This window comes from Strigops habroptila, chromosome 1, assembly GCF_004027225.2.
Source record: "Strigops habroptila isolate Jane chromosome 1, bStrHab1.2.pri, whole genome shotgun sequence".
Classification (NCBI taxonomy): Eukaryota; Metazoa; Chordata; class Aves; order Psittaciformes; family Psittacidae; genus Strigops; species Strigops habroptila.
This window is the reverse complement of record NC_044277.2, coordinates 50207873-50234442: the sequence shown is the minus strand read 5'-3', so window position 1 is coordinate 50234442 and position 26570 is coordinate 50207873. Positions and strand designations below refer to the sequence as shown.

General features: G+C 44.2%; 1 protein-coding gene across 4 annotated transcripts in view; it reads left to right on the top strand.

The window, feature by feature from the left end:
• Positions 1-16049, top strand: part of DLGAP1 (DLG associated protein 1) — a 398543-nt gene extending 382494 nt beyond the window's left edge. For all 4 annotated transcript variants that reach the window (XM_030496374.1, XM_030496355.1, XM_030496364.1 and 1 more), the window contains 3 exons: positions 7115-7206; positions 9045-9197; positions 12073-16049. In XM_030496374.1, coding sequence (XP_030352234.1) covers positions 7115-7206; positions 9045-9197; positions 12073-12282 — 455 coding nt within the window. In that variant the 3' untranslated portion in view covers positions 12283-16049. The remainder of the gene's footprint in view (positions 1-7114; positions 7207-9044; positions 9198-12072) is intronic.
• The last annotated feature ends 10521 nt before the right edge of the window (positions 16050-26570 follow it).

The window sequence follows — 26570 nt, the reverse complement described above, 5'->3', positions numbered from 1 at the left end:
TTTACAAGGCTGATACATGCAGAAAGTGCACACAATTTTCTGTCAGTGTCTTGGTGTCTTTGATATATGATGGTTTTAAAGGGCCCTTCTTTGAGCAATTGGTGGGAAAAGTCAGTTATGGGGAAGATAAATGAGTGGTTCAGCTGGGTATTCCAAATGCCTCCTTACAGCACACATGGCATGTGTCCTTTGGGTTATTCCTCCTCTTTCTGACTGGCACTTTTTGTGATCACTGGCAACGGGAAGGGGGAAGGGGTCACCCGGGTTTTGTGGTCAGCAGTGAGGTACTGATTTTGGTGTGATGCCACTGGCCGCTCCAGTACGCAGCAGCTGCCTCCCGCAGAGGCTGTGCGGGGCTTTCTGCTGCAGCTCAGCATGCCCCGCTTTACCTGGTGCCAAGGAAAAGCATATGGCCAGAGCTGCTCTGCCCACTCAGCAGTGCCAGAAACAAAAGCCTGGCTGTTACAAAACCTCCCCCAAAATATATCTGGTTTAATATGTCTATAAACTTTGAAGAGAAGGAGGAAAGGCGCAGAAGAGGTGTGTTCACTTTGGTTTTCCTAATGAAATACAACCAGAGCAGGGAACGCATCCTTTGTTTTCAACCTGACATCCCCAGCGTGTGTTTGGCCAGATAACAAAATAATGAGGACGTGTGATGAGCGAGGTTTTCTTGATGCCATGGCAGTGACAGAGGGCTCTTCCCCCTGGCGCTCCGGGAAAAACGATCCGTGCTTCCTCCAGACAATGCGGCCCTTGTGCGAAACAGCTGTCTCGAGGAGACGGCTCGCTGCTGTTTGACAGTAGCTTGTATGTTACAGAGATACGTTGGGTATTATCTAGCTGGGAATGAATCTACCAGATGGGATTGAATGTTTTTAGCTGGGAAATGGAGTCTGCTGCTGTGTATAAAAACAAGCTGTGGTTCAGTGGCTGCACGATGAAATGCCAATATAGAGAGAAATGTGGCTCCCCTTCCGCCATGAATTATGTATTGTATAGTATATTCTGGTTTTATCTGAAATCATTTTCTGATAAAGCCACGGCGTGTGTAACAGGCAGATGAACACCACTCACTCTTTAAGCTAGGATACTTGATACAGTTTCCGTGTATTTTGCTGTTACCGGGACATTGGCTACAAACTCTAGGGCTTTCATAAAAAAAAATATTCTTAGATATATGAGGCTAAATCTCTTGTGAGAACTGATTGACAGTTTGGATAAGGCCTCAAGTGAAATCAGTTGTTTACCTGCAAAATTTCACATAGGGCCTCACAACTGGTGTTGGTGACTTTTGGCTCAGGCCTCTGGAGTAACCATTTACACACAGAATTAGCAGCAACAGGCCTGGCTCCCAGTGCAGAGCTGTTAGTGAGCAGCCTCTAATCACTTTCTTTCCCAGTGGCAGTAGACATGGGAACATACACCTATGGCCTCAACCTGGCTTTTGCTGGATTTTTTGCTGTTGTTTTTATTTCACATGGAGCATAAACCCTTCTGGAAGAACCAGAGGATTTGATTTTCCCCCTGCTTCAGAAATGTTTCTCTTTCATTGGGGTTGTAATGTGGCTTCAATGTGAAGATAAGCATCTTCAGAAGCAAACAGTGGTCCTGATTCACCACAAGCCAGGTGTAATGTGGGTTTAGTGGCAAGACAAGTCAGGCCAATCAAGTAAAAACTAAAATAGAAAACCACGGCTCTGACAAGACCTGTCATTATAACTGTCTTGTGTGTATATTACACTCCTCTGGGCTAGTCTGTGAACAAAGGTTGACCTCAAATGTGCAGTAACCTAGCTGCTCCGGACCAGAGTCTGCAAATTCAGCCAGGTATGGCAGATTATGCAATACTTGCACACTTCCTGCTGGTTCAGTGTGGTTTGATAGTTCCAAAGGAAAACTTAAAGAGTGAAGGCTAGACAAAAAAGAAGTTAAGGAAAATATGTATTTTTTGTAATAGTTGTGCATGGCAAAAGAAAAGGGGACTCATGAGTTCACTCTCAGCCACAATCAAGGAAAACCATTTGGCAGCCCTCTGCAGGGCTTCCCCAAGCTGTCCTGGTCCCTGCCGCTTGGAGGAGCGAGGCAGCCTCATGCTGCAGTGGGCTGATGCAGTCTTGCAAAGGGACAGTCACCAGCCTGATGTGTGGCCAGAGTCCTGCTGGAATCCCCCTGGCTACGTTCCTCTGGCTGTATGCCTGACTCGTACTTTTCTTGTTCTGGTTTTCTTTTCTCCCCAGAAGGGACTTCTCCGTATACAAGGGTTTCTCCAAGGAAAGTCAGCTCCTGGCTGGAAGCCCTGCCAGTGTCCAAAAGCTAGCAAGGGGAAAAAGAGAAACCCACAAGCAAGGAAACGATCTAGTTAGGGAAAAAAACATGAATTGTGGTAATAAAAGCCAAGTAAGTCAGAGAACACATGGAAACTGCTTTACTCCCAGTGAACAGCATTTACTCACGCAGACAGCCCTATTAATTTCAATGAGATCACTCCTATAAGTACATATATGACTCAAAGCAGGGACTGCTCTTTCATAGTTTGCTCCATCTGGCTGTTTTTTCCTTAGTAGCTCAGCTTAAGACCTGAGCAGTAGTTTTAACTTTGAATTTCCTGGCTTTTGTCATGTTTGGCGTTATTTAAATGTAGGTCTGTCAACATGAATAGGCTAAAATGCTGGTCCATCCTGGCTTGGAAATGGATTGTGACAGCTCTATGGCAGGATTGCTTCATATGCATTGTGCCCAGCCAACATCTGCAACACAAATGTCAGGCCGTGTCCCTGTAATTTCGGCTATTGTTCCTACCACTTGCTCCTGGGGCAATGAGCAAGTCCCTGGTTTTCTGTTCCCTAGCTTGGGCCCTGCTACCAAACAGCTGTTTGTACATTAAGGGTATTTGATAGTCACAGTCCTAAAGTACCTCCTTTGTCACTTGTTAGACCCTGGACCCTGTCAGAGTTGAAATGCAATGATTGGTGTTTAGGGCCAAATAATGCTGTCTCTACTCAAAACTTCCCTGGCTTCTATGTGATGACTTTTCCATTGCAGGTGGGTTTTATTCTTGTTTTCTTATATTGTAATATCCTCATCACACACAAAGTCTCTTTCCAAGATAGAGCAGATGAGAGTATCACCATTTTTTTGCTTGTGTTTGCAATTCCTTTTTTGTTTTTTAATTTCTTTTCCTATTAAGACATGGAGGGGAGAGATACACAGAGCTTTACAATCCCAAAGTAGGTCCCATGCAGTTCTTAGAACCACAAGAAGCAAGAACTTACTGCTTGAACAGTGCACAGTCTAAGTCTATACTTAAGAGCATTTTAAAAGAAGAACGGGTTGGGGGATGGACACACAAAAAAATTTACTGGCATGTGTCTACCCCAGAATAACATTCCGTGTCCCCTAGTCAAGAGCAGTAATAGTGAGGAGACACTCCACAGTAGCTGAATTATATCAAACTATCTATACTGAAGCAGTTCTTTCCAAAATAGACATGTCTATTTCTTAAAAGTCATCACAGGAGAGAACTGGATTTGCAAGGAAGAGAGGTCAAAGCAAGGAGTGGGGTAAGGAAAAATTCAAACTATAAAAACAAAACACTGCAGTATACACACTTCTCCCCCTGGGGAAGGGGTGACAGCAAAGCATATGATGGATGTTAATAATGTTGCTTAATGCATTACTGGAAGGCATTCAGATCCAACAGTGCTGAGTGTGCTATATAACCTTGTATGGAATAGAAAGCAGACATGAATAACATTATATAGGTGTTTAAATCTGTTATGATTGTATCTTGATGGGTCGGTATTTTTTGTTGTTGCTTGGTTTTATACATTTTGTTTGCATCTTATTAGCTGAGCACATCAATTTGAATGTTTATATGTTTTTCTCCTGATTCTTTTCTGATGTGTTTTGGCTATTATCTCTGCAATTCCATTTATTTTCTTGGTATTTGGCTTCAAACATTGCAGGATTTTCTCCTAAGAAAGTACCAGTCTATTTTTACTTTTTGGTTTTTTTACTACACCTTGGCCTTTTCTCTTCAGCATCCGAAGTTTTGACTGAGTAAGCAAAACAAGCACTTTGGCTTGAAACACCAAAGCAATGTGCATTCGGAAACAAAACTTAGGCTACTGATAAGGCTTTGTGCCTTCTGGAGAGATTCCTTTCAGTCTTTTGCATGCTTTGTCTTTTTTTTCTTCCCCTAACTTCCGTGACAGAGTTGGTTGTTGACGGGTTTCACATTAACAGACCGCTTGCTTTTGAGGGGTAAGGAATCAGTGACACTTGACTAGATACAGCCGCAGCTACAGCAGAAGTGGCAACAATAGAGAACAGCATCAGCATGCATCCCACAGTCAGCTGGGATGATGGTTTTTAGGCAAATAGCCAGTCGCTAGGCAGCCAAGGACAAGGACTTCCTTTTCCCTCTGTTGAGATCTCTGAATATTAAGCTCTTCTTCCCTCAAAGAAAGGGGCACATTCCCATCCATCACCAACAAGGTGTATTTACATATCTTCGTGCCTGGGACATGTTTTCCAACTCGGGTGATGCAGGTTTCCAGGAAGAGCTCCCCTCATCTTGGTTTTTTGTCCCAAGAAGTTGAGAGACCGTTTTTTTCTCTCCTCCTCAAGTCTTGGGAAGCATCAGAGTGGCCGAGCTCCAGATGAGGCAGCTGTTCTGAAATACTCTCAGTGGGAAGAGTTTTCATAACAATGGGAACCACATGAAAGCTCCCGGAGTAGCTCCTCCCACTATTGAAAAGTCCTTTCAGTTGAGTGGTTTGCATATTGGGTTGCATAAATGACTAGACACACCAAGGGGTCCATTTTCAGCACTGTGCGCATAGAATTAGACACGCAAGCCTTGCTAACAATAATGGGAGTTGTGTGCAAAACTCCCTGCGCAATATGCTGAAAATATTCTGCTTAGTGAATCTTCCAGCTCACAGCTATTTCCTGGCAGTGCTGAGCTGAGTTCTGGGAACAAAATGAAAGTCTGGGCTCTGTGTGTGTTCACAGAGCTCTCTCCTATAGTTTCTGGAAAGAAAATGTGAAAAGACTCCCTCTCCCATTTCTCCTTTCTATGTCTGAAGTAGAAATGAACTCTGCATCCCACTTTTCCTTCTGCAGCCTTAAGAAGTGAGCTTGAAGGCTGCTGAAGGAAAAGCTATATGCCTTGAAGGAGCAGAACACAGATTTCATCATGAGTATTTGTTACTGTGTGCTACACAAGTGAATCCCTGGGAGAATGCACGGTGGCATTCTGGTCACAAGCCACGGGTATGCACTGTAGCCTGTCACAGGACCCTGAGGCCCTAAAAAAGTTGTCAGAAGTCACTATAGCAAAGTTGTATTTATTTCTTTCTTTATCTGTTTATTGAATTTTCATTGTGGTAAGTCAAAATACGTAGCCGTATTTTCCCAGTGGAGCTCTGCTATTGTTGTGTTAGGTTTTATACAAAAAGCGACTGTGCCCAAGGGATGGCAGAGAGGATGGCAGCTCAGGACTAATATCTCTTCTACACTCTGCCAACAATTCACTCAGCTCGAGCAGGCCACTTCATCAGTTTGTTTTTCCAGTTTCTCCCTCACCTGCCTCGTGTATCCAAACTGTAAATTTGTCATGGAGAAATTGCTGTGTTTATTTGAGGGCTGGAACAATGCAAATATCTATGAATAGAAATGATAGTGAAAATTGTGACACAGTGGCTGCCATTCATGTTTTTCATTAATGAAGTGTTAAATTTTTTTTATTAATTTAAATTAGTTTTTAAGTCAATATTTAATGAGAGAATTGGGGGATAATAAGTTGTTTCAGCCTAGAGGGAAAATTAATGATTGAGCCAGATACATCCACCGTGCCAACCTGTTTATTTAAAGACACTGCATATAGCATAGTTGTTGAGTTCTTTTCCCTGAGCATTGAAAGCGTCAAACAAACTGGTAGTGGCTTTCTTGCTTACAGCATCAATTTTCTTTCAATCAACAGTCCCCAAAATCACACTCACTTTTTTAGATTCACTGTCCTACCACCAGTTGAGGCCATGTCTTTCTGCTCTGTTTCTACTTGCTTGCTTCTTTTTTCATGTACACACACACATGTACACACACACACATGTACACACACACACCCCCTGGACCAGAACTCAGCAAAGCCCTAGGGAAATGCAGGTCTCTGAATGTGCCAGTTTTGCCTCTGGTTTTAGTAGTGTATTCCCAACTATCCCTTGCAGCAGTAAACCCCACCAATTCAGTGAGGTTGAATGCAAGTGAAACAGTATGAGCTCCTGTTTTATTCAGAGGCATTCACTATGGGCTGTCTTCTGGTTCACTGCAGTCCTTCACAGCATGCAGTCAGTCCAAAGAGACCATAAGTACCCAGCTGTCTCTACAGAGGAGTCCCCAAACAGCACTGGAGCTGGGCTAGGACTCTTTGACATCTCCTTGCAGGTCACCAGCAAGGACGAGAGGCCAGGGTGTGATTGCTCCCTGAAGTATGCCTTAGTATCTGCATTCAAAGGCAGAAGCCGCCTCAAGATTGTGCTCACTGGAAAATACTCAGAGGGTCCAACTGAGATTCATTGGCATGCATTAAAATCACCATTCCCTTTCTGGGGCTCTGATTGAGCAACACTCAGCTAAACCTGAAAACAAGGCGCTGGGTTGCTAAGCAAGGTGGAAGAAATGCTGGTAGATGCAGTGTAGAAGGCATCATGGGGATTGAAAGCCGCGTGTCCTTGTGCAGGGAGCTGGGTTTGTATTCAAAGCCTGAGCCTGGGTCACAGTGATGATGATAGGTGTCATTTCTGGTGAGCTTTATATACAGGTTGCAAAAGCTTTTAGTTAGCCACATTTATACTGCCATGGAAGTGCTCTTTGCTGGTTATAGCTGGTCTCATGGGAGGAATGAGTAAGATGCAGCAGCAGATTAGTATTTTTGCCTACTGCAGATTTGACCTTAGATATATCAGCTTCTTTCTAATCCATGAATAAGAGATAACATGCTTTTTGAAAGCCAGAGACAACTACTGTGCAGTTTTCTCCTCTCTTTTTGTAGGCTTTCCGTTGCCTACCACACAGAAAGCATCATGACTTACATTTCTTCTCCTCTCAGTTCTAGGGAAAATTCGAACTGCAGTGGGCAGTGCCCAGCTTCTCATGGCCCAGAAATTTTACCAGTTCAGAGAACTTTGCGAAGAAAACCTGGTATGTAACTTTTCTGCTAGACACTGTTGTGTGCCTTTTACTAACCCTGTGAATAATCATATCTAGACTAGACAGATTTTCTGACTAATATGGTAGTTTTTCTAATAAAGGCCTTGGTATGAATTTGGGAGAATCTCTATGAAACTTGGCGGTGTCAGCATGAGTTTCACAATAGCTTTAGAGCCTTAATATAACAACAGGCAAAAAGCTTTGGGTGAAATATCGCTGAGGCTCTGCTACTGACTTCAGAGGAGCAAGGATCTGTCCCTTGACCTCTGAGTTCAGTTTGCATAGGCACAGAGATGTTTGGGTAAAAGAACTTAAAGTCTTTCAGGGTGGACCAGAAGTCTCATGAGTGAGGCTTTCCCATGTAATCTGTACCAAACAAGACAGAAATACAAGAAAGTCAACCAGTGAAAGTTAGTGCTTCATGTTCCACAACCCCAATAAGTGAAAAAGAGATAAATCACTTCCAGAGGGCTAAAAGGGCAAAGAATGACATTCCTATTGATAAATAAAAATACATTTCACACCTTGTATCTAAAGCACTATTCTCAAAAATGCCAGCACTTATAAACATTTTGAAACTTTTTCATAAACAATCCATCCTTGCAGAGTAGATATAATACATTTAATTTGCAGCTTTGACATAAGTTCCTAGAAGCCCCAAAAGCATAGAGCATTATGCTCTGTCAGCATAAAATAAGGAAGGGAAGGCAAACCTTGTGATACTCGCCAGAGGGGTGTGACTGTCTTCTGCTTCAGTTAATGCACCCGTGGAAATCAAGCCCCAAACTACAATCTGCCTCAGTGGACAAATGCAACAAAAATTGGCTCTGCCTGAATAAGCCTTCCAATTCTTAATATAAAAATACAAAAAGCATTCTGGTTGCACATCTTTGTAAATAAAGGCCTACAACTGGGCAACTTCTAGTGTCAAGCACTGAAAAACTAGGAATCCAAGTGTAATTTCTGGTCTCATTATGAATCTAAAAATATATACTTTATTGTTTTCAGTAATTTCTCTTGTGGTGGTATAATCATCCTATCAAAATAATTTGACAATGCTGCTGTGAAAAGCACACTGAGAGCTGGGTTGCACTGAAGGGACAGAAAACAGCACAGGACCTCTTAGGTTGCTAGCCTCTTGGCTGGAGATGCCAACAGTCCCAGCGTGCTCTTCTGAGCAATACTCTTGGGATGATGAACTGGTCTGAGTTTGCACACACAAAGCAATGCTCCCTACCTGTGCCCCAAAATCTGCCTGTAAAAGTGGGATTACCATGCTTCTGCATGTTCTCTTGTGAGCTTTTCAGCCTGCAGAGGTTATTCTTGGTTAAATCTTAGGTTCTCAGTGTGGAAAAGGCATTCACGCATTGATATATCACTATGTGCACACACAGCAAATGTACATATGCACAGGTATCAGTCTTTTTAGAAGTGTGAACATGGCAGGGAACCCTTCCTCATGAAAGTGAAGATGAGGCTGGTGATTCATTTCAGTGTGGTTAGGGTACAACCAGTTGTGCCCAGGAACATCCCTAAGCAGATCCTGCCATAGGGGACCTACCATGTGCCCTTTCGCCGTGGTCCACAGGGGGTAACCGCTGCCTTCAGTGAGTGGGGACTTGTGGGGGCACAGCAGCTCAACACCCAGCCAGACTCCTTGAAAAAACCCTGCCAGTAAGTAGTGCTCCACTTTGCTTCTCTCCCTGTGTCTCACTGATCTCTTGGATCTGCTGAAACTGCTTTGCTAGCGAGATTCCTGACTATTTGCACGAATGCTTTACATTAAGGCATACTAAAGCCAATGTGTTTTTCTTTCTTCTATTGCACAGAATCCTAATGCACATCCACGGCCGACCTCCCAGGATTTAGCAGGGTTTTGGGATATGCTGCAGTTGTCCATAGAAAATATTAGTATGAAATTTGATGAACTTCATCAGTTAAAGGCCAATAATTGGAAACAGATGGATCCTCATGACAAGAAGGTAGAACACTGTAGATTTTGTATGCTTCATTTAAAACCCTGCACAAATACTGGACAGATTAAATAGGCCTCTGTGTTACAGCGTTGACGTTAAAAGTGTGAAATGAAGCTCATATCAAATTAATTTCATTGTATTAACAATGTTTACATAATAATCATCTGGGATATTATCTGTAATATGTTTCAGGCATATTTTTAAACCAAATCTGTCTTTGTGAATCGGATAATGGGAATGTGGTACTTTGTTAAGCTTTACATTTAATCATATTAGACGATCAATCGTTGGAAGGAACTGCCTTATATATTGATTCTTAAAATTAAATAAATCACATTTACGGTTCATATTATTGCATATAGCAAGAGTTCTAGGTTGTGTTACTGAAAAAACTAGGAAAGCATTGTAACCATCACTGATTTTGGTAACCAGGTTACAAACAAAGCAATATCAAAAATATGCCTTCCAAAATGTCACATAAAAGACCTACATTTTTTTGTCCATTTGTTTGGTTTTTTTATTTATTTTGTTTTTTGTTTTTTGTTTTGGTTTTTTTTATGGATGATTTCATAAACAGGTTCACTTTCCCGGTAGTATTGTTTACCCAAAGTAACATAAAAATCATCCGGAGCTTTGGTCTTCTGGTTTTTTTTAAATGTATTCGTCTTCTGTCACCATGAAAAACTACCACATCTCCAAGTGTGAGCCACATTTCACTTTCCATTTTCATTTGGCACCATTGCCTTATTTTTCCTCTCACTATCTGCATCAAGACAAACAGCACTTGGGTGAGCCAAAATACACAAATGTTTCAGAAAAATCCTTAAAAGCCAGACCCATTCCTAGAGGAATCAACAGTCTAATGTTGCGCTCCTATAGGTATGTAATTTGATGGGTGAATTTCCACCGTGGCTGGTCTGATAGCAATGAATACAGCCTACAGGTAGGGTCACCAGAAGGAGGGGGAACGTGATGTACAGGTACAGTGGCTCAGACAGGAGTCCGGGCTGCCCCAACTGATGATCAGCTGGCTGCTGATGACCAAAGTGGTGTTTTCTTTTGAACAAATAACCGTAATAATATCAAACCCCATTAATCTTGCAGCGGGAAGCTTGCAAAGGCAGTGCTGGTAGCACTCTCCCTCCTCCTCCAATCAAGACTAAATACTTATTCCTGACTTAGGAGTGCCATGTTCACACCATTTGTGCACACCTAGTGTGTTTTGTAGGGGAATGAATGGGAATGTGTTTTCCTAGCCCAAGGTACTGAAGGCAAGTCATTTTCTTATCTTCTTTTTTTTTTTTTCAGTTTCTAACAAAAAAAGGAAGTTAAAACCATCAAACATGCATGCACAGAAATGTTGGTATCTGGTCTTTCATTAGCTTTTACAGTAAAGCGGGTAGGCCGAGTGTTTGCAATTACAGTAAGAAATGAGAGCTTTCCTTAAAAAAAAAATGTGCCTTTTCTTTGCTTCTGAAAAAAACATTTCAAAGAGTTTCCAACAAAAAGAAGACTATAATGGGTTAAAGGAAGTTAAGTAGTGCTGAAGAAAGGGACCTACAGTAGGAAGGTAAAGATTTTAAAGAATTGCACTGTGTTCCTGTTTCAACAGCGTTTGTCTATGATTTTAGATGAAACAGATCATCTCCTATCTTAAAAAGGATTAAAGAGAAAAAAAAGAAGAAAAAAACTTTCTGTGGAATTGATATTTGCAGTTGCCTTTGCCCTTTGCCACTGGTCCCTTTTTAAGCAGCATAGATTAATCCTTGGATGGACAGAAAAAGCAAAGTATGAATAAGTGTAACTAAGCACCTTTATATTTCGAGCCATGGAAGCTGTGAGCAGCATGAGAGAAAACGAAAGGGCAGAATGGGACCTTTGTAGTGCGATAAAATCCCTTCGCTCAGAGACCATGTTCACAGTTGGAAGGGGATGTAACTTAAAAGACAATCTAATTAACTTGACAAAGTCTTTGTGGCGCCTGAAATTCAGACCTGAATACACTTTTCTTTTTCGGGAGAGATCCCTCTCTGAGGGGGGTTTTTTGTTGGGTTTTTGTGTGTGTGTGTACATGCACCAGGATACACACGAAAGTCCTCCTTGTTGACCGCATATCTGGAGCTAGCTGCCACCGTGATGATTAATGCATGTTCTCTTAATGGTTCTTACACTTTTCCTACCAGGGTTTTTTTCTATTTCTAGCTGATTGTAGCTTGTCATGCCTATTTAGCAGAAGGCTAGAATTTAAGAGCTTGCACAGTGAGCAGTGCAAGGGGATTTTTGAGCAGTCACGAAGCCACTACAAAATATACACATAAATATATGGTGTTTTTTAACAACGCTTATTCCGGTGCACCAGCTGCAGGCAGCTAGTTCCTAACTGCATTTGGGAATGCCAAAGCCACGGTATCTCCGTGTTGCAAGAGCGCGTGGTGTGTTATGCACATATAGAAGAGGGTGGCTCAGGAGTTGGGGCTCTCCAGAGCTCCTATGCTGAGAGTGGCGCTCGCTCCCCAGCCACTCGTGACTGTGCTGGTGGTGGGAGGCCGTGTCTGATGCTCTCCTTTCTAGCCCCTGGCACCAGGAGGAGACGCCTGGATCCCCCCTGCCCCAGGGAACCGCACTAAGCGGTTAGTGGTGGGGCCCTCGGCCCTGGCAGCGCCAGGCGTTTAATGCACCGTCCCCAAGGAGAAGTAGCCCTTTGCCCTTGCCCTGTGTTTATGAAACCTTGAGCACAAAAGCCAGTTCACTGAAGACAGAAAGGCAGATAAGAGCTAACAAACCTTAGGTAAAATGTGTGTTCTAACTACTGACGTATCCTAGTTTTTCCCGCCTTTCCCTGAGAAGCTGTATAATGCCATTAACCTTCTGCTTTGATCAGGAGAGAAGGGTCCCTCCTCCAGTGCCAAAGAAGCCATCGAAAGGTCAGGTGCCACTCATACGAGAACGCTCTCTGGAAAGCTCGCAGCGTCAAGAGGCCCGGAAACGGCTGATGGCTGCCAAGCGCGCTGCATCGGTCCGCCAGAACTCAGCTACCGAGAGCGCCGAAAGCATTGAGATATACATCCCCGAAGCCCAGACCAGGCTATGAAGGGATCCAACCAGGAGGACTCTCTCTGGCAAGAAAAGCCTCATGTATAATCTGCCCCTCTAGGCTCCTGCTCAAGGTCACCACAAAGTATTTGTACCTCCTCCTCCTCCTCTCTCTCTCACTCTCTCCCCACTCCTTTCTCCCTCCCATCTCTATACGCAACCGCCCCGATGCTCCCAGTGAACTCCACTGCCGTGGCGTAGTTGTCGGTCCTCCGAGAGATGTCCTCTAATCACCCTTGCTTTCTGAAGGTTCGCCCATGCCATCACGATGCTTTGTCACATGTACTGATGCTGCCACTTTGCCTCATGTAAACGAGTACGATCCTTCTTTATTTTTGAGTTTCTGTTTGAAACAAATAAATGCAGCGCTCAGACTTCCACACACCCGCCACCTGTACAGTAGATGCTCCGTTTAACTTACTCATGATCTTTAGTTGACCTAAAGCTAGTCTGTTACCCAGTGTACAGCAATATCAAACTGTAGGGGACTTTGGAAATTTCAGTCATGCAGGGTGATCCTTTCGGACTCTGCCGTCTTCCTCACAAAAGATGAAAGGAGCTATGACTCGGATTCCCTTCTTTTTATTACTGTTTTTTTTAAAGCAGATGGCGCACTTTAAACTTCCGAATCACACTTTCTCACCTGAATTTAAGGAGTCAGATAAGGGGAGGGGGTTGGGGTGGAAGTAGGGGGTGGGGGAGAAAATAAAACACAGCTCTGCGAGGTGAAAAAGTGGAAGTATATCCCGCAGGTGAGATGGCGAGGGATAGAAAAGTTCCTGTGGAAAGATACCTGCACACTCACAGCTGCACAAACTGCCTCATTTTTATTTCATCAATCACTACTTAAACATTTCAATCAGCAGAAGATTGTAAATTCGATCTTCCAGGGAAATAATCTATTTTGAAAGGCAATAAAAGAGTGAAAAGGAAAAAGATAAGAAGCAATGACAGTTGAAGAGATAATATAAAGGAAGGATTTTCTTGTCCAAGTATTAAGAATTTTTAAAATTGTACTGTATTGTCAATTCCTCTTGTATTGTATTGTATGGATTATATTGGTTAAAAAAAAAAAAAGAAAAAAGAAAAAAAAAGTTTGGTTTTGTTGATGTCTTAATCTCGGTGGGACCATCCGATCTCACACGTCCACGCAGCCACACACAGACACCTGTAGGCGAATTGCTGTACATGGAGCCTCTGATGCTTTTCCAGGCCGGGCTTGCTTTGCTCTATCCACAGCCAGTTATATGCTACAGTTCAGACTGCTTATCACCAGTCCATATCTAGGAGTAAATCTCTCACTCAGCCTCCTCTTAGCAGTATAAAATACCCATTTGAACAAGAACAATAAAGTATTTTTCACAAGTTATGGGATCAATGTGAACTTAATTTTTTTCACAACAAGCCTTCCTACCAATGGCTTCTGCCATTGTTTTGCAATCACGAAAAACATGCATCCCAAATAGCTCATTAATAGTGGGGGGAACTGGCAGACAATAGGGCTGGAGAGGAGCCTGGGAGGTCAGCCCCTGCTGACTGTTCTCCCCAGCCACCCCTGGCTGAGGCAGGAGCTTGTCTTCCAGCTCCTTTGATGAGGAGCGATGCCAACCACGCCACTACCAGGATCTCTTGTGCCAACATTAGGAAAGCTATGTCAGGCATGTTGCTGAAAGCAAGTTGTGTGCGTGCATGTGAGTGCGAGTTTGAGGGTGTGCGTGCACACGTGTGCCTAGCTGGCATGTGCTGCTGAAAGCAAAATTACTGTGAGCTAGTCCGGATGATGGGGCTGGTTCAGGGCAGAGGAGTGCTGTGTGGCCCCTGGTGGTGTGTGCAGCCCCATCATGATGCTTTTTGGACCCCTCCACTGGTCCCTGTAAGCCCTTTGCCCAGGCTGCCAGGGCAGGGCTACATGGGAGAGGAAGGCAGGCTGCTTTCCATTCTTGATGGGAACAGGCAGAGGGACAAGCCCCCATGGAGGGGCACAGGGTGCCAGTGCTGTCTGTCTGTGCCCACAACTGTTAAACTTGTACAGATGGTCTGACCCGTGAAAAATCCCACTGCATGGGTGGTGTAATTCTGCAGCTTGCACTTAAAAAGCATTCAAAATCGTCATCAAAAACTTAAGGTCTTGCTAAAACTATTCATCGAGATCATGCCAGACAGCTTCTTTTCCTACGACATCATAGCCAGGTGCTAATTTAATTTTATTCAAGAAAATAAGAGAGGTAATAGGTTCTGGCACCAAGTATTTTCATGAGAGCATACTAAAACCACTAGAGAATTTGCTACCTCTCAAAGCCATTGATATCTGAGCTATGTCTTTATAAACAGGGCACAAATATTTACTGCTGTGGTTTACAAGATAAGGGCTAATAATTTAATACATAAATGACTTTTAACTAGAGTAACCAGAAATCCAGTGTAACCCTAGAGTGCTTTGTGTTACAGGAGCTTCAAATGGTTTGACCCTCTAGGTGTTTGAATAGCAGTGTATTTGCTAGTTTTGACACACTGCGTTTAACTTTTAGCAGCAATGAAACATCACCGTGTTTGCAGTATGTAATAGTGCCAACTGCCACTTTTGAGCATATATAGTCATAAGAAGTATTAACTATTTGGAACTCATTTGTACTGAAATATTCAAAGCAGTATCCAGGTGAGAGTCCACATTCACAACTGTGTCGCAGACTTAACTTAGTTTTGTGAGCGTTTTATGAAAGATGAGTTAAGACTGTGGTTAACAAGTGGCTACAGAAATTCATATCCAGCAAGTTCCCCCCTAAAAATGCAGAAAAGCAAAGCCTATCTAGTCCTGTACATTACAAATTACTGTATTTGTATGTCATAGAATATTTTTCATATCTAATTTAAATGAATTTGTTCTTAGTGGGATGCCTGTTAGTTCATTTGGCACTGGAGAGGTTATTATAATGATTGCTTAGTTTTTTAGCAAAATATTAACAGTACCGCCAAGACCGGAAAATATAAAATAGAATAATTCTGTCCCTAGAATGCCACTAGTTAACCACTTGACTCATTTACTGACACTAATGCTAGTATATTTGCTCTATCATCTGTTCTAGTATAATTTGTAACTGTTTGTTTTTAGTCTAACCTGCCCAGTGTATATTAAAAATGCCTATATTCTGTTTCACTTTGGGACTAAACTATTGTTTTGGTTTTTTTTCTTGGGGGAAATTTTAGAAAAGGTTGTTTTTGTCTCCTGCTTCAAAAGTTTAAAAAGAAAAAAAAAAGTATTTATTATATTTTTTGCAGATGTTTCCATAAAATTCTCATAATCTTTTTGTAAAGAAAGATGAAGAAATGGATTAAAGATTTTTAATATTTGAAAAGGTAAATAGAAATAATTTATTTGTAATATATTTCAGTTTATTTATTGGTGTTCCCTTAATGCTTTTATGTGCACTATCACTTTAATTTAAACTGTATCTTTGTGAATTTATTGGGTTTTTTGTTTGTTTGGGGTTTTTTTAAGGAAAATGGTCAAATGCATATTTTAAGTAACTGGAATGTAAATCACTGGCCTACCTGCATTCCCAAATGTGATTTTAAAAATGTTTTTGATTTGAAACAAAAGACACAAATTTGAAAGCCTTTAGACAGAGGAGAGTGTTTTTATGGCTTAACGATTTGGGTTTCCATAGGATTATCTATCTGGTTTGTGTGTGGACAGGAAAATGTAAATAGATGAATGTTTCCCATAATGTAAAAAGAGCAAATTAATAAAATAATTAATGCACTGCTTGTAAGAGCTGTGGGTTTTCAATGCAAATTCGCTCTCCCAGAACTGCCAAGGTGTTTCATTTGATGTGGTCAAGGATAAAAGCACTACAAGCAGAATGTTCCTCTTAAGCACTCATTGCTTAAGACCAATCCTGCAAAGTCTCATACGAAGCGTCCCATTGTGCGCCCTGGAAGTGCTCATCTGCACAGTTACTCACAGGTGTAAATGTTGTCATGATCAAGGCCTTGAGCCTTAGCAAAATCTTCAAAGGCACTTCTGCATGGAGCCCGGCCAAACCCCACTGAAGATGTCAGGAGTTATGTTGGTGATTTCAAAAGAAGCAGCAAGAAAGCCCCGCCTGTTTCTTTTTCCCCTCACTGGTCCCCTTCATCTCATGCTTACCTCCAGTGATGGCTGAAACATGGGGGCGCAAAATGATCCCTGGCGGAGATAGCTTCATTCACTGGAATCCTGCTTCCAGACAGAGTTTTTCACAGTATGTGAAACAAAGACAGTAGCTAAATCCCATAGAAATACATCCCAGATGATGTTGCTTATGGCTATATGAGCATTTAAGCAAGTTCTGATTCAGTCTGTAGAGCCTAATAGCTATATCAATAGCATGCCAGTGCTGCACCACATACTGTCTGCCCATGCTTAGACCCTCAGCACAGGAAGATCAGAAAGATTTGTGCCAGGGATATATAGGCAGGGAAACTTCTGCTTAAAGGTTTATTTACCACCAAGATGAAGGGATTTCTCTTCATCTGCTGGAATTTACGTTCTCATTGGTCACTGATCAACTGATGCACCAGGGATGGAAAAAAAAAAAAAAAAGTACATTTTATTATTTAAAAACCTTTCTGAGGTGGCTGGTATCTTTTTGTAATGAGAATAGATCAGAGGGCATGAAATAGCAGATATGTTTCAAGCTGTTCGTTGGCAGAAGAATGAAGAAATCCAAACCATGGCTCACAGTCCTGCCTTTCATGCATGCTTAAGGTAAACTTTATCCGTATTTATTCTCAATGTTCCCTTCCAGATCAAATCATGAGCCCTCCCCACAAGCATAGCTTGTTGTCAGATTGTTTGCCAAAGTCTGTTCTCTCCTGCTAGACATTTATTTTTGCAGCACGCAATAGGCAAATAATACATTTCAACCTTCATTTTGGAGCATGCTTGTGTATCAGATCTGTTGAGAGTTGGTGTTGACTTTGAGTTGACATTTTTGATAGCAATTAATAATATAAATATTGGCTGCTCTGCTGCTGTTGGCATTTGTCATTGTAGTCTTAGGTTTATACATGATTTGGAGTGCAGTCAGCACGTGAAGTTCTCCTTTCCCACTATGCATCACTCAATGGGGTTGGGTCAGCCCCGCCACCCAGTGATGCACAGGAGGGCTTGCATTGAGCAAACCTGGGACTAGCACCCACACTTGAAACATACTCACCCCCTTTCCCTTTAGACTGATGCTATGCCAGTGACCTAAGAGCACTTGCCGTCCCACCATGGCAAGCTCATTCACAACCATCTACCCTTCCCCGTGCTTTTGTACACGGTGGGGAGGTTTTTACAGTCTCTCTTCTGCGCTGCTGCTCAGCTGCTGTTGTGGCAGAAGGTAGCTGCTATCACTTGATTCATCAGGATGCGTTTGGATGTCAGCCGCAAAACACGACGTGACTGGCCTTTCCAGCCAGCGGTCAGGCTTTCCCACGCTTGGGTCCCATTGGCGGGTAGCACCCTTTTCAGTAGCGCGGGCAAATACAGCTCTGTGAGTCACAGACCCAATCTGCAGCAAGACAAAGGGATGAGGAAAGGAAGAGGGCTTCCTGGTAATTGTATTGTTCGTGGTTCTCTTCACTGATCCAGTAACAACATAATAATAGAAATTAGAGACAGAAAAGCTCTGCTGGGGCATTGTGTTAACACTCTGCCAGTTCCAGATTGCGATCTACCGAGCTGTGGCAGGTAAGTCATCACCTCCCCGGTTGTGCTCCACCCAGGGGGAGAAAAAACAACACATGAAAGAAGACAATAAAGAGATATATTAAAAACAAACTAACTGAGCTGTGACATTGGCATACATGTGACTCCTGGTGCAGAGGCCTTCATCATAGCAACTCTCCACTGAACAATCTCTGTGGTAGGGTGCCGGGCTTTTCCTCATTTTTAGCCAAATGGAATGGAAGCAATTATGGATTTTGCCAGCTCCATTCAAAGAGGAGAAATACTGGAGCATTGCAGAGCCCCCAGAGAAGGCAACTGCTGCCTGGCCTCTGAACTGCACTGACAACGACACTCTGCCACATTTCAAAGCTGTCAAAAAGTTTGGGGAAAGGGACAGACCTCGCCTGGAGTTAAAGAAAAGCAGTAGAACAGAGTGTGGTGGATGTTTTATGGGATCAAATGTCTCACCGAGGTAAGATAAGTCACTTGGGTAAACAAACATATGCTGAGGCAAACATCTTGGTTTGGAGATGGTAACTAGGACCGCGGTTGCAAGATGTTGAATGGCAAAAGGTAACCCCTTCTGATGTAACTAACCTATTTCCCCAGTGGGAATGTCCAGCCTATAACTTATCCCTGGCTTTTAAGTAGGGAATTATCAAAGTCATGTCCTTAAAGTAGTATGGCTTAGTTTTTGCTATTGTACTGGCCATCAGTGCTCAGAATTGCAATCTGGAATCACTTTGTGAGACTGTGTTCAAGACTGGATTGCTGTAGTCCTTGAACTAGAACTGTGATTGCCCTGCTTTTGCTGTGCACGCTCCACAAAATATGTAGCACTGAAATGTTAATGCATTGCATGAGTTGGGCTATGTTATTTGTCATCTTACAGCACGTTCTTTTTTCTTTTTTTTGTTTTGAATAAGTGATTGTAATAATAACTCACTGTGCACCAGTTCTTTTGTCAGTCTTGGGAAGAAAACTGTCCTACCGCCTGAAAAAAAAGTAACTACTGAAACTTCTTCTATTTATTTCTTGATAGCTCTGGCAAATCACGGCTAGGCTAGGTCTAAAGGGGGGGGGGGAAGGAGATAACTGATGCACTTAAGTGTGTGTCATTCCTCATCTCTCCACTCAATAACAAAAGGGAAAAAAGTTGGTATTGGTCAGGCAGTTCACAGATGATGATGTACCACAACCGCAATGGCATTTTGCCATGCTGTGGTACCAGGCCAAAATGAGCACTGAGAGCATGGGCCATGGCACCAAGAGCCGAAACAGGGAGTGCCATGAACAGCCCTAGGGAAGGAGAAAAGCAGGAGGAAGGAGAGGGAGTTGGCAGAAGAGCCTGGATACCACCAAGTTCATCCGTGACCAAAGCATTTGCAGTCACAATCTGTAGCAACAGCTGAAGGGGCAAACTCTTTCCCATCTTGGAGGGATGTTTCATTAAATATCCGACATCCCTTCCCAGTGTATCAGTGCCACCACAACCACAATTTCTACCCTGCTATTTGCAAGCCCCAGATGTGGCAGGGCAGAATCATGCTCTCAAGGAGTCCCTGGGTGCCTAGATGAGGGCAGGGGAGATGCAAGACCCTGGGCAACACTGGGGCTTCCACAGGGCAGGGCTGTCACAGGCTACTGAAATGATGCCAACTTCAGGGGAATGTGGCATGGACTTGGCATAAATAATGTAACCCAATAGTAATCCAGGTCAGTTCATGGCTGTTACTTCCATGAAGTAAGCTTTCATGAGTTTGAAAGAGTGAGTCGTGTTTTCATCTTACTAGCAACTGTTTTAATCCAGCATAAACACCAGTGTCGGATTTTTAGTGAGGTTACACAGTTGTATTTGCAGTGCTGGGAGAGAAAGGAGACTTCACCTCAGGCTAATTGCCAGCTGTGACATTTAGTAGAGGCATAAAGACAAACCTTTAGCAACTTCAACAGAAATGTGCCCATTTGTCAATCTGTGAGCGAACCCAGAAGAGCTATGCCTAAAACACCTGAATTTTAACCCATGATCCTCTGAAAGAGGTCCTATAACCTTGCTCACTGCCCCGAGTCACCACATAGTAATACTGCTGTGATTTTAAAACATTTAAAAAATGGTGACTTACGTCAGTGAAGATGTATGACTACATATAACAACATCTTTGATAAATAGATAGCGTATATCAATCTAAAAGACTCTATGAAGTACTCTCTTGTATTACAAACCTAACTGGCAACAAGAGGTTTCGTTTTGTTTACATCTTTCCTGGCAATAGCATCATGGCAACTGTAGCCTGTCTGCAAGAATGTACATGGACCTGGGAACCCAGCCATATGTTAGCAAACCGCGGTGTACTCCACACGTTTCTCGTCCTTTGCTTAATAGCCCTGTGCTTGTATACAAAAGGGGAAAAAAGCTATTTGTGTGTAGTACTGCATTCATTGCAATGATTCATGTTGATCAGCTTCTCCCAGGCAATGCTGAGATCTCAGGTAGGAAGCAGACCACCCTCCATAGCTGTCCTCTCTAAGCTGAAAAATTTCTTCATAGAAAGTGGGAAATAAAATCAGGAAACCAAGCCAAAACAAAGAAAACCTGTTGAAGCATGCAGAGTTTGTCACTGAAGCATAATCCAAGCAGATTTTGTTTGTTGACAGTTGCATGAGCAAATATAACGATATTCTGAAATGATTTTTAACTGGAAATGTTTTCATGTCAAGTAGCATGTGCGAGCTTAACACTAACGGCACAAGGCCTTCCCAAGTGTCAAGTGAGCGCAACGTGGGCACTGTCAGAGCATCCCTGCCACATGTGTTAGCTGCAGGCACCACTGCCAGGGTTTGTCTGCTGAGATGCCACTGACTGGGAACCTTTCCTTGTGGCACATCCCTCACTCACACGGTAAGAGGACATTGTGCTATTGGAGCCAAGTGTTTTCTGCTTTACCTTGCACTGATTGCCAAGTCAGAAAACCCACCAGAGCAGGGTGAATGAATCTCCTTAAACGCCAGTAATTACACTGAAACACCAATAATTACACTCACCTGGGACAGAGGTTTAGCTTTCAACTCATCTGGTTTTTGTTCAATTATCTTTATACTTTAGCTCACTCTCTCTCTGATTTTTCAACAGACAACATGAAACTGCTCTCACACCTCAGGAGCCAGTGTATTATATTTGCATGTATTTCAACATTATAACTGGGAGCTGAAGCTGGATCTGTTTTTTTCTTCCTGTCCCAATAGGTCAAGGAAACATGAAACTGCAAAAGTCTAATTCTTCTCTGTGTCACATTTGTGTAAGCCCATGAGGGGGCTTTGTGTTCCCAAGAGGGGAACATGGCAATGGTATTCTTAATGCTTCTCCCTCCCCACCACACACACACCTTTTCAATCCACAGTCCTTGGCACATCTGGTGAGAGCTCGCACAGTAACACACTTACTCGCACATCATTCCTCCTGAGAAGAGGCTTCTGATTAACAGTGGCAGCACCAGAAAGGGTCCCAGCCACTGCAGCATGTGTGATAAACAGTGGGAAGAGTGGGAGGCTGTATTGCCACACTTGGCCTCATCATGGGTTTTCTGGTTCCGGTGCTGCACAGTCACAATCCACTGTACTGGGCACACACATGCACAGTTATTGTTAAATTGTAAATACTGTAAGAAGGGTTTCAGCGTGATTTAATAGTCCTATTAGCATGACTCTAAAGCTCCAACGAATATGTGCTGGGCTGGGCTGAACATTGTGCAAATATTGATGGTTTGTCCTGCAGTGTTTACAATTCAAGAAGGAGCCTGCACCAGAGCTCTCTGCCACGATTTTGCTATTTGTCTTTGGAAATGAACTGTGTGATTTAGAGCATCATAAATGAGCATGTCCTTTCTCTTGCCACTATTAGGAGAGCAATTACTTTACAAAGAGAGCTGTGAAGACAAAGTCCTAGATCTAAAGACTTTATCATCCTGACCAAGAATTAGTCTTTTGATATAAACCCAAAATCCAATATTTTTTTCTGCAGCTGTAATATACTACGATAAAATATGATCTCATGGTTTCCACACCCTTGCCAGGTAATAACTCAGCATCAGCAGGGCAAGACATTGTTTTGCTGCTCCTGAACCGGGACATGCTGTCAGGTAAACTTACTTAAGCCTTAATGGAAGAGGCTGCTCTCAAAGCCATCACACTGATAAGACAGGGATCTGTGGTAGTGGTTGTGGAGAAACCAGCAGAGGGAATCAGGTAGGTTAACATTACATGTGTATATAGAATGAGCAGATGCTATAGGAATGGCTTCTGTCCCGGCACCAAGCGTGCAAGGCTGCTGCAAGCACCTTGCTGAGGGTGCTGGTGTTTGGAAAGGAAATGAGTTTCTGCAGCTGTCTGCATCGGCACCGGCGCACAGCTTGGCTCTGCCTTTTCTTCATGTCAGGATATAACCTCTGCAAGTGAGTCAGAAGCTGCACTGCCCATCACGGTACGGCTGGGCACCGCCACCATCCATCATCCATCATAACTCCTTCAGAGTTCAAAGGCAAAGTTGCAAAAGACTTGTTATTTCTCAGGGTGCTCTGAGGATTTATGTGCTGTTACCTATGTGGGCACTTGGAGATGTTTACCAGTCTCCTGTGTCAGCTGAGCTCAGTGAGCAGTAATGTGATTACAACACTCGCGTGCTCGGAAATGCTTTCTGGTTCCTCGTGTCTCCTTACCTGATCTCCAGGACAGCTCACCAGAGCTCGAAAAAAACCCACCACCAAAACACCACCCAGGTCCAAATCATCTGAGGTCTGGGCCCAGAAGCATCTCTATCATTCCGGTTTCTCCCTGCCACTGCAGCCTGCCATTTCATAGAATCACAGAACGGTCTAGGTTGGAAGGGACCTTAAAGATTATCTAGTTCCAGCCCCCTGCCATGTGCAGGAACACCTTCCAATAGACCAGATTGCTCAAAGCCCTGTCCATCTTGGTCTTGAACACCGCCAGGGATGGTATTTGTTCTTCCCACATACTTACCTCAGCTGAGGTCAGAGGGAAGCTAAGAGTCAGGGGTTTCACCCCCGGGCAGGTTAGACCTGCAAACATGGGAATGCACGTGGAAGGGTGGCCTCACACTACCACCACCACTGCATTGCTTGCCAGAGCACCTCAACAAGAGCCAGAAATTGAGATTCCAGCTCTCGGCTTATCCCTCTTCCCCGCATGGGGAAGCTCGTACCTTTCTATTGCTGTCCCACTGCTGTGCACACAAAGTCTCGGGGCCACCGCCAGCGCGTCTGTCCGTGCTGTGCAAACACTGCTGCACCCTTTCTCTGCACAGACTAATAACAGTGCAGCCCTCATTCTCTGCACCCAGGAGCAATGGCATGGGCACCGAACGGCAACTACAGACGGTGTCCCAAGGTCTGGTTAATGTTTCAGCACTTGCCCATCACAGGTTGCACTTTGAGCTGTATACAGCACGTTACTGGCAATCCTGGAGTTTATAGGCTTGATTCCACTGACCAGTTGGGTACCTTTTTTAAGAGATTTCTGATACCAGAAGTCACATGTCATGTCAAAGCACCTGCTCTCCACCCATACTGATGAAAAACGAGAAAGCGTTCTGACATCAGTGTAGCCTTGATTTCCACAGACTTTGGAGGTTTTTGCGTGTGAGAAAAGGCTGCGGCATCACTAGGCAGCCTGTGAACAGCTGACAGGGCAAAGTTCTTGTTTCCTTTGTAGTGAAAAAGTTCAGGGCCGGATTTTTATTATCACAAGGAGTAGTAAAGTACATAGAGCAGAGATCATGCATTGGGTAAGAATTATCACCAAGGTGAAAAAACCAAACAGAAACAGCAAAACAAACTCATGCCCAGCTGAGGCAGCACTGCCCCACATTCGGGTGTGTGCAGCCCTGTACCTGCATGGCACAAGTGGCTTACAAAAAATGTCAGGCTGTGCCCTGGACACAGCACAGCCTCCCCCAGCATGGCATGGCACCACAGCACGGCTGCCAGGGAAGTCCTGCCAGGGCAGCTGAGGGCTCATCCTGCCCTCGTGACAGCTTTCTTCAACATGCAAATTGAAATAAATCAGGTGAAGTACCAAAGTCCAGTGTCATGTCACTTGGCTTGCATACCAGAAAAGGGAAAAAAAAAAAAAGAAAGACTGGAGAAGGGATGAAGGGATCAAAGGATCTCTATTCTTATTTTTTAGCAGGATCTGCTACCCTAAGCCAGGGTTAGGATGTAAAGCACAGTTGTTCTGAATGTGGTGATGGATACCCCGACACTGCACCCAACCTGCCACTTTATAAGGGTTTGAGTATTCTTTTACAAGTCTGGGAAAGAGGAAAATTCACATTTTACACAAAATTGAAGTCCTGCCTGATAGCTCCCCAGCTGTGGCCTGTGCCCCCGCTGTGCTGTTGCTGTGTGCTGCCTTGCTTGGGCACCGGTGCAGTCTTGGTTTCCTTCAAGGTTCCCAAAGAAATTGTTTTGCCTTTTACCATCAGATTCACCCACTTCCATGCAAATATCGCCCACCGGCAAAAGTTATGGGGATTTAGAAGTGAAACATGAACACTGCAGTCATTGTGGCTGTCTGGAGAAAAACACAGCCAAAGGACCAAGTTCGCAGACTCTGCTTGTAAATGCCACCGGCATACACGGGAAAGAGCTCTGAAAAACCTCACTACTCCAGGCTTGCACAACTGGGTAGTGAGCAGCGAGGGGTAGAAGCCGTGGGAACTGGCAGGAGGGTGACACAGGAGAGCATCGGGACTGCCAAACTATTCAGCTGCAATCCAGAAACTGAGAGTTGCAGCAAAAGCTATCTTCCCTCCCCGCCTCCAGCCCTACAGAACATTCCCTCTCCTAGAAATTTGCATAAGCCCGTGTCCATTTCCTGCAGTCCTTGAGCAACAGACAGACTTGTGGTTCAACAATTTACAGGATCAAAGGCAGTTTATGATCCTATCGCTGGAGCAGTTACGTTTTTACACGTGGGCTTTTTGGATAGCATTTCTTAAAGATCAAACTCTGATGTATCCCAGGGAAGTAAGTTCAGGCAAACTACACAGCTGAGGAATGGGAAAGATTATTCACTTTTTCTTATGCATAATTGAAAGGTGTACAAGGGGTTTGTCAAAACCCATAGCTCACATCCCGTACCCAGCCAGCGCTGACCGGCCGCAGTTTAAAATTCCCAAGGTGCAGCAGGGGAATTCCTAAGGCAGGCAGCGCGTCCCGCAGGGAGGGAGGCTTAGCCAGCTCTTCCTTCCATGGCAGGCAGCGCCGAGGACCGCGCTGCAGCTTTCAGAGGCGCCTCTCATGCCATTTCCCCGCTCTCCGTTCCAGGCCCCTGGCAGCTGGAGAGGAAGCGGCGCGTAATGAGCCCCAGGCGGAGGGAGCAGCTCCAGCTCCGCAATGGCAGCTCTCCGCACGCCCTGCCGAGGCAGCCCGCAGGCGCTGGGGAAGGCGTCCGGAGCAGCCCGCTTAGGCCCAGACCCGCCAGCAAACGCGGAAGGGGGCTGGGGTAAGGCAAGAATTAAAGGCAAATCTCCAGGGAAGTAGAGGATCTGAAGTCAAGCTCCCCCGAGCACAACAGGCATCAGGGAGCACTAGGGTCATGCCACTGATGACTCACTTTTCTAGACAGGAAAAGTCTGGCTAATGTGGGCATGAGCTGGTCCACACTCCAATCCTTGCTCCTCCCACCCCGTGGAAGGAAACCTGAGCTGCTGTATTACTGCATTTGAAAGAAAAGGAAATTTCTCACACTGGAAATACCTGTTGCTTACCAGCGTAAATAGGGGGAGAGGAAATGATGCCACCCCCCAAACCTCCGTGTGGCTTACATAAATTCAAATCACCACATCAGAGGAGGCTCAGAGAGCAGTGCTGGCTGTTGGAATGCTCCCCAGCCAGGCTCCACGTGCTGCCCACCCTGAGACTACCAGCACCCTTCTGACGCCAGGGACCTGCACTGCTTCCATGGCTCCCACAGTCACATCCAGGTGAAGGAGTAAGGTGTTGCAGGACTGAGTGGGAACTTTCCCACAAAGAGACCTGTATGCCCTCATTCCCACCACCTCCTCCTGGGGTCCAAAGAGATGGATGGCGCTCTCGCTTCAGAAGCTGACTGGGACATTCCCCCTGCTTCAAGTGTTATGGACACAGTAGGCGAGAAATAAGACCAGATGTCTCTCAAAGACCCAGAGCACATCTCTTATTTTACCGACCAGGCAATGAAGGAGGCTTTCTGCGTCTAAGCAGCCTCCAGAAACTTGGTAACAGCTGCCAGGGCAGCTGATATGGTTACAAGTCCCAGCAGGCAAGGAGATGAAATTGGCTGAAGCTGCTTCTAGCAGGAGGGAGGGAGCAGGGGGTCAAGAAGGCCCGGTTTGGTAGAGGAAGGGAGGTGGAGGGACTGGCAGCTTTACAACAGACAGTATGCACTTTGCAGATGTAAATCTGTGCACTAAAAGGAGATATTTACAGGAGTTTTTTCCATGTATCACCAGCTAAGGAAGAAAGACTTTTGAGGAAGCCCTTGGAGAAAGTTGGCAGCACATCACTGGAAATACCTTGGCTGAATGCAAGCCA